General features: G+C 50.6%; 1 protein-coding gene across 1 annotated transcript; it reads left to right on the top strand.

The window, feature by feature from the left end:
- The first annotated feature begins 4,251 nt into the window (after window positions 1-4,251).
- Window positions 4,252-15,676, top strand: LOC144769505 (uncharacterized). The gene is made up of 3 exons (XM_078653636.1): window positions 4,252-4,944; window positions 5,304-6,247; window positions 15,647-15,676. The coding sequence occupies exons 1-3, from the start codon at window positions 4,860-4,862 to the stop codon at window positions 15,674-15,676; spliced, it is 1,059 nt and encodes a 352-aa protein (XP_078509762.1). The 5' UTR covers window positions 4,252-4,859.
- Window positions 15,677-17,684: the final 2,008 nt, after the last annotated feature.

The following is a 17,684-nucleotide window of genomic DNA, read 5'->3' as shown; positions in this document are numbered from 1 at the left end:
CACCCAATCCAGTGCAACAGTCATTGGAGGCACTGGGCAGGGTGGAGGTGAGCTACCAACGTGGTCAGGCACAGGCAGACCGGGCCCACCAGGACTTTGTAGATAACACTGCAATGTTGGGGGCCATTGAGAGGCGGCTTGGCCAACTAGTGGACATCTTCACCAGGACAATCAGGCCACAAACACCGCCACCGCCACCGCCACCGCCACCTGCGGCGGATGTGGTACCCGATGCCCCTGCGCAACCAGCTGACACCGTACCGGCAGTAAGACGGAGGGGCCGACCGAGGCTGGAAGTGGGCGACAGCAGTGTGGAAGCACCTGCCACACGCTCCAAGAGGAACAGAAAATGACTGTCCCAGTACCTGCGCATGCCATTCACCCTGCCAACTATCCGGTCCCACCTGCCACAGGCCTGCTGTACTAGGCAGACACCACCCTATGTGGTGTCCGCACGGACATTTCATCTGCCATACCCGTCAACTCTCACTCCCCCACCCCTTCACTCATTTGTAAATATGCACCTACACCCATGCACATTTTGTAAATAAAAGCCACTTACTCACTCAATCATGTGTTGTCTCCATGTTTATTCACATGAATGCATCAGAAACAGATGTTACTAGGTACAGGTATCCAACTGGTACAGAATCATGGCGCTGCGGGAGTGACCTAGGGAAAATAGAAACCGCAAAGACACGTCAGGAAACAAGATCACACACATCAGAACACACTGCAGTGCAACATTTAACTACCCACACGCATCACAACAGTAATGGATGAGACGACACACATCATGGAGACGTGCATTGGCCACAATTTAGCACACACACACACATGCATGCATCACATAGCAGAACACAGAGATGAAGCACACCACTATGCCACAACACCAGCACACATTCACAGGGCATACCCAAGCAGCACAAGAGGAGCACACTCACAATCAAGGGAAGTAGCGATCAATGATCTGGCGCCTCTGGTCCACACCTTCCTCCTCACCACTATCCTCATCAGTTGACATGGCTGGGTCGGGAGGGCGAGGAACTTGCAGTTCATCAGGGTCCAAGAGCAGTTCAATGTTATAGCGCACAGCCAGGTTGTGAAGCATGCAGCACGCTATCACGATCTTGCATACTTTGCCTGGTGAGTAAGGCAGGGCCCCTCCAGTCTTATCCAGGCACCGAAACCTTGACTTGAGCAGGCCAAATGTCCGTTCTACCACTCGACGTGTCCTACCATGGGCATCATTGTATCTCATTTCTCCTGGTGTAGTGGGATTGCGTAAGGGACTGAGCAGCCAAGGCCTGTTTGGGTAAGCCGAGTCGCCTGTGTTGGTGGAAGAGAGAGAGAGAAACATCACAACCTGCATTGTGGGGCACACCATGCCACACAGATATCACTCCTGTCACCACAGCATACTCACCAACAAGCCACGCTTGTGCTGGACGAAGATTAGCCATCAGTTGGGGGACCATGCTGCTCCGCATGATGTGGGCGTCATGTGCAGAGCCAGGGAATCTTGCACACACATGTGAGATGATGTTGTCGGCCTGGCACACCACCTGCACGTTCAGGGAATGGAAGTGTTTCCGATTCCTATACACCTGCTCACGTGCCCGTGGTGCAATGATCGCGATATGCGTGCCATCAATGGAACCCACAACGTGTGGTATACGACCCAGGGCATAGAAGCCAGCTTTGACCGCTGGCAAGTCCGCCGCCTGAGGGAAATGTATATAGTCATGCTTGTACAGCATCATGGCTGTCAGTACATCCCGGAGTACCGTGCTGAACATGGCCTGTGACATTCCCCCGGCATCTCCAACTGTGTACTGGAATGTGCCTGTTGCGAAGAAATGGAGTGCCGCCATCACCTTTTGCGTGGGTGTCATGGAACCTGGATAGGTTCTTCGCGGCTGCAGATGAGGAGACAATAGGGTCACAAGTTGCAACAATCGACGGCGATCCAGCCTGAATTTCCGGATCACCTCCTCGTCCACCATATCCTCCAGCACAGTGTATGGGCGAAGGACATTTGGAGCCCTCCTGTGTGGGAGTAGATGGAATGGAAGTCAATTAACATACAACGCACGTGTGTGCACCTCAATCACATGTCAACGCCCTCTACCAACATGTAGTATCCAGTGTATGCTTGTCATATGTGTGACTCCTCTGATTGTCAGGACAACATGGACCGACGTAGCTACAATGTGCATCCACTAGCAACATGATGTTTAGCAACATGTGCAATGCACAGTGTCTCACCTCAACATCACTGCCAACCAGACATGTGACATGACCCACATGTGTAGGCCCAACATCACATGCACACATGCAAGTACATGCACACATACTAAATTAAACACCCCCCCACCCCCCATATCATGATGCCCCAATGGCAACACCAGGAATGGTGGGCATACGGACATCACATGCATGGGGACACAATAGGCAACACACATGTACAGTACACAACAGAACCCCCACCATAGTCATCATCTGACACATACCACTCACTCACAACTGATTCACAGGTGCCCATTCATACGGGATCTACTGTGTACATGTGAGGTACGACTGAATTGTGTAGGGTACTACCCGATGTGGACATGCACACGTGATGGACACTTGTGGCTCACCGATGGCCATGGTATGGACACACATGGGATGGAGCATGACATGTGTAGCCACGCAATCACGCACACAACCGTGAGCAGGCAGCTGCAGACAATGGTACAAGGTGCATCATCGGCTAAGATGCTAACATTGATCACGCCATGGCGGTGCACTGCATCCGCTGTTTACGTCTGGGCATACGCGGGCCGCCTTCGACATTCACACTGTCTGCACGTGCACAGACCGTCACGCCCACACACCGGCAAGTGCATGTGTAAGGTTCCGGGACGGATGGTCGATTTGCAACAATGTTGTATCACTGGCGCCTCCATGGCGGTGCACGTACACAGCGGGGGAGGTGCAGGCCTATACACCCTGTAGATGTACTCAATGGACATGCCAGTTCATGACCCCCCTTACAGTCACCTTGCATCATCCACCGTACACCGGCCGGAGCGGCCGGCCCATGAACAACCGCCGTGCCAGGCCCTGCCCAGGACCGCCGTGCCGGCCATGGCAACAACCGCCATTGCACGGACCGCCAGGGAACGGCGGTAGTGGAAGGGCCGTGCAATGGCGGTTGTTGCCATGGCCGGCACGGCGGTCCTGGGCAGGGCCTGGCACGGCGGTAGTGGAAGGGCCGTGCAATGGCGGTTGTTGCCATGGCCGGCACGGCGGTCCTGGGCAGGGCCTGGCACGGCGGTAGTGGAAGGGCCGTGCAATGGCGGTTGTTGCCATGGCCGGCACGGCGGTCCTGGGCAGGGCCTGGCACGGCGGTTGTTCATGGGCCGGCCGCTCCGGCCGGTGTACGGTGGATGATGCAAGGTGACTGTAAGGGGGGTCATGAACTGGCATGTCCATTGAGTACATCTACAGGGTGTATAGGCCTGCACCTCCCCCGCTGTGTACGTGCACCGCCATGGAGGCGCCAGTGATACAACATTGTTGCAACTGAAGCTTCCTTCCGTGAGGCTTGCACGTGCGGTTGCCGATGTGTGCCCGTGACGGTCCCTGCACATGCAGCCAATGGGAAGAGGGACGCTGGCCGCATACGGCCAATCGCAAGTAGAGGAAGCTGTGCACCGCAACAACAGGGCCAGTCATTGGGCCATTTCACGATCACGCTTCCAGGGCTGACCAATTGCTGGCGACGTATGCCACTGACACGTGCTGAGGGCCCTATATATGTGTGTTGGCCAAAATGAAACTTTCTACCCTGGGGACCATTGCTGCCTGTGACCATCACCTCGACCTGCTGCTGCTGCTGAGCTGACCACCGACTGCTGCCTGTGACCATCACCTCGACCTGCTGCTGCTGCTGAGCTGACCACCGACTGCTGCCTGTGACCATCACCTCGACCTGCTGCTGCTGCTGAGCTGACCACCGACTGCTGCCTGTGACCATCACCTCGACCTGCTGCTGCTGCTGAGCTGACCACCGACTGCTGCCTGTGACCATCACCTCGACCTGCTGCTGCTGCTGAGCTGACCACCGACTGCTGCCTGTGACCATCACCTCGACCTGCTGCTGCTGCTGAGCTGACCACCGACTGCTGCCTGTGACCATCACCTCGACCTGCTGCTGCTGCTGAGCTGACCACCGACTGCTGCCTGTGACCATCACCTCGACCTGCTGCTGCTGCTGAGCTGACCACCGACTGCTGCCTGTGACCATCACCTCGACCTGCTGCTGCTGCTGAGCTGACCACCGACTGCTGCTCTAGTGCCATACTCCGTGATCTTGCCATGTCGTCAGGCAAAGAGATCCGGTCTCGACCCTTCACCGCCGCGGAGCTTGATGTCCTCGTGGACGGTGTACTCCGCAACTATGGACGCCTCTACGGCGCACCGGGACGGGTGGTAAGTGCAGTGTGGGACATGTTGGTGTGCATGAGGGGGCCAAATGATCAGGCCTATTTCTATCTTAGCTGTGTAGTGTGGGCTAGACATATGTTCCTGATTGTGCATGGCTGCTGACAGTAACGTCTTGCCCCTATGTGTGTGACAGGCCACCTGTCCACTGACTTACACCCTTTTGTCTCCCATCATGGTAGGTCAAGCTGCACCTTCGCAAGGACCTGTGGAGGAGCATAGCAAGGGAAGTACGGGCATTGGGGGTGTGCAACAGACGACATACACACTGCCACAAACGCTGGGACGACATTTCCAGGCTGAGCAAGAATGTAGCGGAAGTAACACTGGGCCTGATTCCAAGGACGCCCCGTCTGGCCCGACGCTCCATGACCCCTCTCATGCAACGTATCATTGCAGTGACGCATCCTGAACTGGCCGAACGTCTGAGTGCCGATCGACAGCAAACTAGCGGTGAGCATACTGTCTGTGTAGGAAACCTGTGAGTGCTATGCATGTATTGGTGCACAGACACACTATTGAGTTCCGTGTTGCGTATGTATGCCTGTGATGCCTTTTTGGTCCCATTGGGCGGTACTCATTTGACATCCAGGTCCGCCATGTTGACACGCCACTTGCTTAGTAGTTGAGTGTAAAAGCACATCCCCTAGTGGTCCATGGCCCCATGGCAGAAAATGTGAGGATGACTGGTAGGGGTGGGCCATGTGCAGGATGAGGGCTCCTAAACCTTTGTCTGCTATGTGATTTGGCTATCCTGTTCCTTCTGTACGTGAGTGTGCCCATGACTCACACATCTTTTCTGTGCATTTCAGCTTTGACAGAGGACACTCAGCCACAGACGGTGGAGAGTAGCCGAGGAAATGAGTCCGGCTCAGACTTCGCACACACGCAGACTGACACGGAGGAGGCCAGCGCCGGAGAGGGGGACAGGACCGTCCCTGAGGACTCGCATGTGGAGACGCCATCGTCCTCCTCGTCGGACACTCTGGGTGAGCCTGCACTGTTGTCACAGACTGGGAGTGGGCACTCACCACCTTCTGTCGTAAGACAGCACACAGGGCCCACACTTCCGCCAACTGCACCATGTACTGTTCGTGGCCGGAGGAGTAGGGGGAGCAGAGTGGCGTTCGGTGCAGGCACCGCTGCCCCTGCCACGGTGAGCCAAAATGCACTGTGTGCTGAGGCCGTTGATCTGCTCAGACAGCTGTGTGTGGGGCAGACCAATATGACAAATGCTTTCCAGGACCATGATAGGAAGTTGGGGCAGGTGGTGGCATTCATGGAAGGGATGCATGGCGATCTTGCAGGTCTACACAGGACAGTGCAGTCATTGGCAAGCAGTGTGTCGTCTGCAATAGTACAGTCGAACGAACAGGGTGCTACTTGTGTTTCACCATCTACACCGCTGGATGTCTCAGGGGGTAGTGATTATTCTGAGCAGGACTCAAATACAGCTTATTGCACTAGAAGCAGCGTCAGACAGCACGTCAGGGCACGCAGGGCACAGACCCCATCCCCTAGATCAGCTAAATCTGTTCACGTAGACGACGTCAGATGCACTGGAGTACACACACAGGATCCACAAGTGTTGTTGGGGGACATGCCTTCCGGAGCTACACAGCCATTCAACACGAAAGGTACTCCCAAGGCAAGGGATAGTCACATGTCCATGGACTGTTCCTTGGACAAGGCCAGTCAGAAGACAAAGGCACCTACTAAGAGCAGGGAGACTCCCAAGAGCAGGCCCACAGCAGAGGTAAGGGACACTCCCAAGGACAGTGAGAAGACTAAGGCACCTACTAAGAGCAGGGAGACTCCCAAGAGCAGGCCCACAGCAGAGGTAAGGGACACTCCCAAGGACAGTGAGAAGACTAAGGCACCTACTAAGAGCAGGGAGACTCCCAAGAGCAGGCCCACAGCAGAGGTAAGGGACACTCCCAAGGACAGTGAGAAGACTAAGGCACCTACTAAGAGCAGGGAGACTCCCAAGAGCAGGCCCACAGCAGAGGTAAGGGACACTCCCAAGGACAGTGAGAAGACTAAGGCACCTACTAAGAGCAGGGAGACTCCCAAGAGCAGGCCCACAGCAGAGGTAAGGGACTCTCCCAAGGACAGTGAGAAGACTAAGGCACCTACTAAGAGCAGGGAGACTCCCAAGAGCAGGCCCACAGCAGAGGTAAGGGACACTCCCAAGGACAGTGAGAAGACTAAGGCACCTACTAAGAGCAGGGAGACTCCCAAGAGCAGGCCCACAGCAGAGGTAAGGGACTCTCCCAAGGACAGGGACACACACAGACAGCAGGTGTCTGCTGGAGACAGGTGCACCACAGACGACAAGTCTGCTGGCAGGAACAGGGCGGCGAGCAGGGCACAGGCTACATCCAGAGACAACACTCCACCTAAGGATAAGGCACATCCTACGGACAAGGCATCTGGCATGGACAATGGCGCTATCAAGGACAGGCATACTTCACCCCTGGCTGCACTGAGGCTGATGTTTTCTACTAAACGTAACACTGATGTCTCCGCGGCGGAGTCCCCCCATACCTCCACTCCCATCCAGGCCAGTCAGAAGCAGAGGAGGGTGTCCCCTGTTGTTGCATCCCCCATTACACATCATTCCGAGTCCAGGCGGCAGGCACAGAGCAAACGACAAGCAGGCTCCAGCACGTCCCCCGAAACCAGATCCCCCGCAGCAGTTGCTCCACCTATGCTGGGTGGTGATTCTTTGGAGTCCCCACCACTTGGCAGTCCTGTCCTGTCCAGGGTGCACTCACACCACCCTAAGAAACGCAGACACACACCATTGACACCTGCCAACCCCGATTTGGCTCTAGGTGAGCTATCCCCAGCTCCCAGGCCCACCCTGCCTCCTGGCCCATACAGCCCTGTGGCTCATCATTTCAGTTGTCCCAGTGGCGCTGGTGCAGTTGACTCTCGTGTATCAGATGGTGGCACAGTGTCAGTTGTGCCCTCTCCTGTTGCAGATCCTGGCAGGGTATGTGGGTCTATGGCTCACGTGTCAGTTAGGAGATCTGTGGCTGTGTTGCACACTCCTGTTTCTGGTGCTGGCAGTCTGTCTGGGTCAGTGGCTCACGTGTCAGTGACTACATCTGTGGCTGTGTCTCACACTCCTGTTGCTGGTGCTGCCAGTGTGTCTGGGTCCGTGGCCCATGTGTGTGTCACTCGGGCTGTGGCTGTGTCTCACACTCCTGTTGCTGGTGCTGCCAGTGTGTCTGGGTCCGTGGCCCATGTGTGTGTCACTCGGGCTGTGGCTGTGTCTCACACTCCTGTTGCTGGTGCTGCCAGTGTGTCTGGGTCCGTGGCCCATGTGTGTGTCACTCGGGCTGTGGCTGTATCTCACACTCCTGTTGCTGGTGCTGCCAGTGTGTCTGGGTCCGTGGCCCATGTGTGTGTCACTCGGGCTGTGTCTGTGTCTCACACTCCTGTTGCTGGTGCTGCCAGTGTGTCCGAGGCAGGTAGTTCACGCAGTCCCCCTGATTCTGTGATGTGAGGTGCTGTACACTTCACTCAAATGTTAGTTCACATGGTGTGTCCATTGAGAACTGCGTGGCACTCTTGTGGTCCCTGTGACGGTTTGGTAGGGACACGTAGTTGTGCTGCCTCTGATGTACCTGTTCTGTACTGCACATTGCCCTGTTGATGCTCTGATACTGCATTCTGCCCTCTCGTTTACTGCCTCTGATGTACCTGTTCTGTACTGCACATTGCCCTGTTGATGCTCTGATACTGCATTCTGCCCTCTCGTTTACTGCCTCTGATGTACCTGTTCTGTACTGCACATTGCCCTGTTGATGCTCTGATACTGCATTCTGCCCTCTCGTTTACTGCCTCTGATGTACCTGTTCTGTACTGCACATTGCCCTGTTGATGCTCTGATACTGCATTCTGCCCTCTCGTTTACTGCCTCTGATGTACCTGTTCTGTACTGCACATTGCCCTGTTGATGCTCTGATACTGCATTCTGCCCTCTCGTTTACTGCCTCTGATGTACCTGTTCTGTACTGCACATTGCCCTGTTGATGCTCTGATACTGCATTCTGCCCTCTCGTTTACTGCCTCTGATGTACCTGTTCTGTACTGCACATTGCCCTGTTGATGCTCTGATACTGCATTCTGCCCTCTCGTTTACTGCCTCTGATGTACCTGTTCTGTACTGCACATTGCCCTGTTGATGCTCTGATACTGCATTCTGCCCCTCTCATGTGCTGCCTCTGATGGACCTGTTCAGTGCAATGGACTGTTGATGCACTTAGCCCCTCTCATGTGTGCCTCTGATGGACCTGTTCTGTGCAATGGACTGTTGATGCACTTAGCCCCTCTCATGTGCTGCCTGTGATGGACCTGTTCTGTGCAATGGACTGTTGATGCACTTAGCCCCTCTCATGTGCTGCCTGTGATGGACCTGTTCTGTGCAATGGACTGTTGATGCACTTAGCCCCTCTCATGTGCTGCCTGTGATGGACCTGTTCTGTGCAATGGACTGTTGATGCACTTAGCCCCTCTCATGTGCTGCCTCTGGACCTGTTCTGTGCAATGGACTGTTGATGCACTTAGCCCCTCTCATGTGCTGCCTGTGATGGACCTGTTCTGTGCAATGGACTGTTGATGCACTTAGCCCCTCTCATGTGCTGCCTGTGATGGACCTGTTCTGTGCAATGGACTGTTGATGCACTTAGCCCCTCTCATGTGCTGCCAATGATGTACCTGCTCTGTACAGCACAATGCCCTGTTGATGCTCTGATACTGCATTCTGCCCTCTCGTTGACTGCCAATGATGTACCTGCTCTGTACTGCACAATGCCCTGTTGATGCTCTGATACTGTATTCTGCCCTCTCGTTGACTGCCTCTGATGTAGCTGCTCTGTACTGCACAATGCCCTGTTGATGCTCTGATACTGCATTCTGCCCTCTCGTTGACTGCCTCTGATGTAGCTGTTCTGTACTGCACAATGCCCTGTTGATGCTCTGATACTGCATTCTGCCCTCTCGTTGACTGCCTCTGATGTAGCTGCTCTGTACTGCACAATGCCCTGTTGATGCTCTGATACTGCATTCTGCCCTCTCGTTGACTGCCTCTGATGTAGCTGCTCTGTACTGCACAATGCCCTGTTGATGCTCTGATACTGCATTCTGCCCTCTCGTTGACTGCCTCTGATGTAGCTGCTCTGTACTGCACAATGCCCTGTTGATGCTCTGATACTGCATTCTGCCCTCTCGTTGACTGCCAATGATGTAGCTGCTCTGTACTGCACAATGCCCTGTTGATGCTCTGATACTGCATTCTGCCCTCTCGTTGACTGCCAATGATGTAGCTGCTGTGGTGCCCACTTTGCCCATGCTCACGCATACACTGTGATTTTACCCCTATTTTGTACAATAAAGGTTGTCTATCAGGTCTCGTGGTCTGTCGTTGTCATTCCTGCTTGCGTACTACTAATGTGTATTTGTATATGCTTCTCATCAGTGGTTTCGGTAACATGACACTCCCCCTCCCTACGTCACGTCCCTTACTGGTATTCCCCTGCAGACAGCCAATGGTTTGTGCCTTACCTGCGTCGTCGTCCGTGGTGGGCCATGACTAGGACGTGGTGGATCGCGAAGAGCATCGGGAAAGCGTGTAGCGCTGGGTCCATGGTGTTGGTCAGCTTGCGGTGGGTATCTCTGCTATGTCACCTGTCTTCGCAGTGGGGATTCCGCCGTGTTCAGACAGGTTGTTTTTCCGCTGCGGTTTTATGTGTATTTTCCGCCATCTTGATTTGGAGGACGGTCTTCGACGTCAGTCCGTACGGCGTGGCCTCCGGATGTGTTCCGTCCGCCACGCTCTCGTGTGTAGTTCGGCGGCGGAGCGTGCTTTCCCGTCGCGGACGGGAATTTGACACGTTTTCCTATCCTGATATGGCGGACGGAGTATCCGCGGCAGGCGGACACGGAAAAGGCTTTTTCCGCCTACTACAGGGCCGCGGTGGCTCTTCCGTCCGCCATCCTAATGAGCCCTTTAATATGGTCTATAACCTATGGTTTTTTCAGTGAATTTTCAAGGTTTTGTAAATGCTAATTCCTAACTATATATGGTCTATAACCTATGGTTTTTTCAGTGAATATATAAATATATAAATATATATATATATATATATATATATATATATATATATATATATGTATATATATATATATATACACAATACAATCCTTAATTGTTTCGTGAAAAATAAGGCGCTGACACCGTGGGAATCCAGTTACCAAAGAAAAGTTTTGTTTATTCCAGAACGAAGTGGCGACGCGTTTCGGCGGATGGAGCTGCCTTGTTCACAACATCTTAACACTCTGTGAAGCATGCAATATATACAAGGTTTCATGAGCTTCGTCATGACATGAGTTGGTTGCCATGCTGATTTCCCTCCCCCCACAGTCATGGAAAAGGTATGCAGAAACCGTCATTTAGTGTGTCACATAACATCAAGTCTTTCTTCCACTTATTTACAACATAGTCACCCAAAATTGAAGAATGGCAAATAAAGTTCCCTTTACAATTAATTCATTGTAGATTCTGCCATCGGTGACACAAGTTATTTATACCCGTGCAATTTGATTCATTGCCGGTCTGACTGTCGAGGAATGTCTGTTGCCTGGCATGCGAGAGCTCCCGTCCTGAATGCACTCCGAGGAGCAGACAGTGAGGGCAGTGCATAAACAAAAGAAAAAGTGTGTTTGGCAGTGCACAAATGTATACTGTGCAATACCGTGATTGTATTAAAAAACGCCCAGCACTGTACAGGGATGATTCGCAATCACCACGCGATATGGTAATTACCGAAAGAAAGGGTAGCTGTCTGGTCGTGTTCCGTTTTAGGAAAAAACAAGAACACGGTAAATATGTATGTGCTCCGCTGCCAGTCTCCTATGCAATCAATGTCGCATGAATCCTGTGAGGCCTGCTGTTCGCACTTGGAGCCCAAGTGGGCCTAGGTGACCCTATGTAAACCTAATGAACGCAAGTAGCGCTTGTGCTGCCCCTGTGGGCCTGCGTGTCTAAGGGTTTATGTATCATCTGTTTTCAGCTATTCTGTCGTGTGTGAATACAGTTCTGTACAAGAGTGCTGCTAGTGGATTGTGTGCAATTACTGTGTGAGTTAACCTAATAGGTGACTTACTCCAGGCTGTATCATGTGTTGATAGTGAGTGTGATGGATTAAAACTGTTGTGCTGTGAGTTCTCCTATAGCACGTGTGTTAAGATGTTCTTAGAGGAGTGGGCTCGGGCCGGGGAGGAACAGCTAAGGACTAAAAATAAAGTTGGAATTGGACCAACTGGTGTGAGGTGTCACAAGTGTACACTCATTGCCTCGTCTGCATTCAGGCCATTCGGAGTCTTGGTGTCGAGCATAATAATATACCTGGACTCCAGTCTTCTAAGGGCTAAGAGTCGGTTGCCTCCTCTAGCATTTTTCTTAACACTATCAATGACGAAGTATTTGAGGTCTTCTGCTTTCCCACCGTGCTGGGCATTGATGTGCTGTGCAACTGGGTATGCCTGGTCTTCATTGGCAATGGCCCTTAAGTGCTGTAGTATTCTGACATGTACTGGGTGTATTGTACTGCCAACGTACCTCTTCTGGCACGTGCACTGTAAGACATAAATGGCTTACTCTGTTTTACAAGTAAAATGTTCCCTTATGTCAAGTGGTGTTTTTCTAAGTGGGAGCTGCACTTTCTTGGTATTCATGCCATATTTACAAGCTTTGCATTTTGTGCATTTGTGGAATCCCTTCGTACTATGTAGCCAGATTCTGTTCTTGTCTCTGCTAGGGATGTTAGCCACCAGCTCTTGTCTCATAGATTTGGCCCTTCTGTAGGTTATCTGCGGCAGTTTCGCACATGAGGTTCCTATTGTGGGGTCGCTGCGCACTACGGGCCAATGTCTATAGAGGATTCTGCATACTTGTGCATGGTAGGCATTGTACCCCGTGATGATTCGTGGTGTCTCAACTATGGGGACAGATGGTGTTTGTAAGCTTGAATAGTAAGCTTTCTCTGCTTTTGTTGTTACTCTTAGCCTCTGCTGTTTGGAGTGTTTTCTCAGTGTACCCTCTAATGCGTAATCTTTTGAATAATTATTCTTTGGATGTCTCAAAGCTCTCTTGGGTACTGCAATTACATTTCATCCTGAGACACTCGGCATAGGGGATACTAGAGATGAGGCTGGGAGGATGGAAGCTCCCGGCGTGCAAAATGGTGTTGCCGGACATGGGTTTACGATATGTTCTGGATTGGATCTTATTGTTCGAAGTAAATAATTCCAAGTCCAAGAACACTATGGATGTTTCGCTTATAGTGCACGTAAACCTTAAGTTATGCATGTTCTCATTCAGCTGTTCTACAAATTCTACTGCATTCTCTTCGCTGCCCCTCCATATCACGAAAATGGTGTCTATGTAGCGACTGTAAAGCGCTACATTTTCCGACATTTGTGTGCTGTATCCTGCCATGAGTACTTGCCCCTCCCACCAGACCATATGCAAATTAGCATAGCTGGGGGCGAAGCAAGTACCCATGGCAGTGCCCTGTGTTTGCCTGTAGAGAAGCTTGTCAAACATATATATATGTGTATATATATATATATATATATATATATATATATATATATATATATATTACGCTCAAGCTCTTCAAAGCTTCAAAGAAAAGATGCAGCACTCAAGGAGGGGTATGAAGTCACGGAAGAGTTTATTCGAAGGGAAAACCGCACAGACGCGTTTCGGCGTGAGCCTTCGTCAGTGTGTCAATGGTGACTTACAAGCAACATGTAAATAAAGTTTCTTTGTAATCAATGACAACGACATAGGACTAAACCCTCAAACATCACTGTGGGCGCCATCTTGGAATGTTGTTGTATCAGACATTCTACCACATACGGAGATCGATTTAATATATATCAATTATCTTCGTGTTCATGTTAACAGGGTATATTATATATAAACATATCACAAGGTTAAGACGTGAAATAAAGCCGTGGATCGGCTAATGTCCTATGTACAAGATGTCTCATCATGATTGTTGCATTTTCTATATACTGAAAATTACACCACAGTTCATCAAAAAGTTCATCAAAGAATAATGACATCACAGTTCATCATAGGTCAATATTATTCAGTTCAAAATACACAATTTGCAAAATTTACAAAATGCAAAACTCAGATGAAGCAAAGGGCAGAGCAATATAAGACTGTGCAAAATTCATATCAAACAGGATTCCTATAAGACAGTGGAAGAAAAGATTTCCCAATTAAATATTGGAGACTGCAAATACTGTACGTCCAATAGTGGAATGGTAAGGGAATAATGATGAAAGGTCCCTATCCCAACATTGAAAGAGGTCATTCCCAGAAAGTGATAAAGTTGTTATAATGTCACTTTCCTAAATGGAATGCCATTTCCTCTCGACTATTGAGTCCTCTGGGGTGTTTGGTAGAGAGATCTATAATATACTTTGATTCTTACCGGCGTAGTCTTCTCAGACGATCGCCTCCTCTAACATTGGGTGGGACGATGTCCAACCCAAAGAATTGGAGTTTGTTGCGATCTTTGCCGTGCTCTTCGGCAAAGTGTCGGGCAACTGGATAGGCGGTATCCACCTTGTCGATTGCTCGAAGATGTTCCAATATTCTCAGTTTGAGTTCCTTAATTGTACTGCCGATGTAGCGAAGGCCACATGGACAGAGCAAACAGTACACTACAAACTGGGAACTGCAGGTTATGAATTTCCTAATGGGCAATGTTCTCCCCGTGTCGGATATGGTATACGAAAGCACTCTTCTGCTACTGACACAGGCTTTGCAGCGCCCGCATGGAAAAAATCCCATCATTTGTTTCAAGGTATTGATTTTGGGTATGGATTTCTCCAAATGACTGGAGACCAATATATCGCCCAGTGATCTTGCTCTGCTAAACGTTAATAGAGGAGGGGCAGGTAAATCCTCCTTCAATATGCTGTCTGTTTGCAATATATGCCAGTTCTTATGTAGCATAGCTCTTAGGTCGTTGGCACCTGATGAATAGGGGGTAATCAATCTGAACTTCCCTTTGTTAGCGGCAACTTTTTTCTCTCGACCACCGCCTTGGTTGTTGGTAGTCAATAATGTTGCCCTTTGTATCCTTCTTACTTTCTTCAGTGTTTTGTTTAGAAGTTCCTCACCATAGCCTCTAACAGAAAAGCGCGCTAAACACTCTGAGGTAGCCGCCTCAAAGTCTGAATCCCTTGAGCAATTTCTTCGGAGCCTAAGAAGTTCTCCGTAAGGAATGCTCCTTATGAGCTGGGGAGGGTGGCTGCTGCTGGCAAAGAGTGTTGAATTGCCAGCAGTCTCTTTCCTATAGAAGGCAGTATGCAGATGGTCCCCCTCGACAAACACCCTCAGATCCAAGTACTCCGCTGCCACCGGACTAATTGAACCTGAGAAATGCAGGTTTAGGTCACTGGTATTAAGTACCTTGATGAATTCCTCTGCTGTGTTTGCTCCACCGTTCCAGACGATAAATAAATCGTCAATGCTGGCATCGTTATGCCAGCATACAACCTCCCCTGTATCTTGTCCAACTGTACAGTTCCAGGGCACCCGCTCCTCCCACTAGCCAACGAATAAATTCGCATAGCTGGGAGCGAAGCAGGTGCCCATCACCATGCCGGACCTTTGGATGTACAGTTGGTCCTCAAAGAGAAAGATATTATGAGTTAGACAAAATTCCGTGAATTCGACAATCATGTCGTTGTGTTTAGCACATCTCATCTGGCGCTGTTCTAAAGAATGTTTGACTGCCTCCAGGCCCTATCCATGTTCTATACAAGTGTATAGGCTGGTAATGTCCAGCACCATTAGCAGATACCGCGGGCTCCATGTTAGCTCCTGGATCTTGGTTAAAAAGTCCTTTGTGTCCTGTATATAGGATTTCAATTTCACCACCAAAGGAAACAAAATGTTATCCACGAAGCGGGACATATTCTCCGTCAGACTGCCAATGGAAGAGATAATAGGGCGGCCGGGTGGACAGTCCATATTTTTGTGTAGCTTAGGGAGGTGGTAGAAGGTGGGTATCATTGGATTGTTATTCCTTAAAAAGAGATGTTCGTCTTTCCCCAGCATCTGAAGACTGTACCACTTCTGAATTAATGTCTCTTATTCTGTGATACTTTGTTGGTATAGTGCAGTTGTGCATTGCATGTAATATTTTTCATCTTCAAGTTGCCTCAGTGCTTCTCCTCTGGATTGGTCTCTACCCATTAGGACCACGTTCCCCCCTTTGTCGGAGGGCTTGATCACGAGGGTTTTGTCATTCATCAGTTTCATCAACGCCAGTCGCTGGCGATCAGTAATGTTGTTCCTTGTTACTCGATGGTCCGCTTTACTGTACTGCATGAGGACGTTTTGCATGGCCTCTTTGAATACATCCACAGCGTCCCATGGCGATTGTGGCACAAAGGTCGAGGTAGGTTTGAACGTGCTTTCATCCCTCTCCTGCTCCACACCTTGTAGGATAGCTCGTTGTGCGATATTCAATTGACTAATGTCATGTTCTTGTTCTAATCGCAAATCTTCGAGGGCCTCGATTGCAGGTAGGTCTCTACTACTGAGTGTGTCTGTCGCCGTTATCCTTGCGCCTTTCTTGTTGCGATCTTTCAAATGGGGACGTAGTTTAAAATGTTTGTGGAGTTTCAGCTTCCTAGTAAAGCGAAACAGATCTATTCTTGTTTGCGTATACTCCAGATCGTTGGTTGGGCAAAATGTGAGGCCCAGACTTAATACTTCCATTTCAACGTCGGTCAATTTCTTCTTGGTCAAGTTAACCACTGTCAAATTGGCCGGGTGGCGGGGGCCACAGTTGTCTCTATTTATTGTTTCTTGTTCGTATTGCAGTTGGACCAGCGGGAGGTTCTTGCGCTGCTCTCTGCCTCCTCTTCCCGCCGCCTGCCCTCCTCGTCCTCCTTGTCCTCCTGACCCCCCTGCTGTTGATGTTACATCTGCATCCGGCGGTTTGTTCTTCCCGTCGCGCAGCCAGGACTTTCTGATGACTTCGAATTCCTCCTGAAAAGGGGTTCTTTTGGGTCGAGCGCTTTGTACAGTGTGGGCTATATTTTGTCTTCCTGAGCTGCCAGAGTCTTGTTGTTCATCTCCAGATTCGTTTTCGGTAACTTCAGACCCTGAGGTGACAGTCTCTGTTTATGGTGTTAAACTAGCACCGAGGCCAGCCCCGGTCCCTTTTAAAAGAGCCTTCCGTGGAGCATCATATTTCTTTGCGTATGTAAGTACGCGACCAGTGAGGTAATCATTGGCATCGCGCTCATATTTCTCTTGCTTGCGCATTCGAATTTTTTGCTCATATTTAGTGAGCCTAGCCTTCATTTGGTCCCTCATCTGGGATATCAGTGCTCTCTGTCCCGGATCAGTTTCCTTCTCCAGCTCTTCATCTATTGATTTGATTTCGGCCAACGCCTTCTCTCTGTCACTCCAGGCGTATTTGACCAGAATCTTTAGGGTGCCTTCACAGTAAGATGCTGTGTGCTCAAACCAGTCAGTTAGAAGCTGAGGATCTGGATGTTCGTAGGAGGGTACTGTGTGGACCCTTAAGCCTCTTGGAACCCTCTGTTCTTCCACATAGTTGGTTAAACTTGTGGCTTCCCACCATTTACGCACTTCGCGCTCGTGAAGCCTTTCCAGCTTCATAAGCGTTTCTTTCAACTTATTGCTTTGTGGTACTGCCGTCGGTGTTATTGCTGTCTCTGAGGGCGTTACTCGCCGTTTGAACATATCTTTGGCTGCAGTGTTGCGTTCAGTATCTGAAAACATGTTGCTTAATGAAAATGTTGCTCTGCTCTTGTTCCGGCAACCTTGCAGTGCGTTATCCCTACTTCTGTGTGATCGTTCCTCTCCTTTGTCGGTCTGCCCCTATCACCCGCTACAGTTTTACATGCATATGTAATTGAGGAGGCTCACCGGAAAAGATGTCTCTCGTCAGGGGCCCCAGAAACTCCAGCGCTCTCCTCACGGCTCAGTCCTCTCCGGATTAGTTAAATCTTTGCCCCAGTGGTTGCTGCGGTGTGCAGCATGACTCCTGTCGGAAAACGCTTGTCTCCCACGTGGAACTGCTCACTCACAAACGGGTGCTGCTGGCGGCTTGTGG

Source organism: Lissotriton helveticus, chromosome 7 (assembly GCF_964261635.1).
Source record: "Lissotriton helveticus chromosome 7, aLisHel1.1, whole genome shotgun sequence".
NCBI classification, from domain to species: domain Eukaryota; kingdom Metazoa; phylum Chordata; class Amphibia; order Caudata; family Salamandridae; genus Lissotriton; species Lissotriton helveticus.
The sequence above is the reverse complement of the archived record's forward strand: the minus strand, read 5'-3'. Positions and strand labels throughout refer to the sequence as shown.

What these genes read in the sequence shown, in the direction of transcription:
- LOC144769505 (XM_078653636.1), top strand. Translation starts at nt 4,860, where the DNA reads ATGACCCCTCTCATGCAACGTATCATTGCAGTGACGCATCCTGAACTG. An exon ending in CGATCGACAGCAAACTAGCG is followed by an intron (nt 4,945 to 5,303) that starts GTGAGCATACTG and finishes TGTGCATTTCAG; the next exon opens with CTTTGACAGAGGACACTCAG. An exon ending in AGAGCAGGCCCACAGCAGAG is followed by an intron (nt 6,248 to 15,646) that starts GTAAGGGACACT and finishes GTCTTTCCCCAG; the next exon opens with CATCTGAAGACTGTACCACT.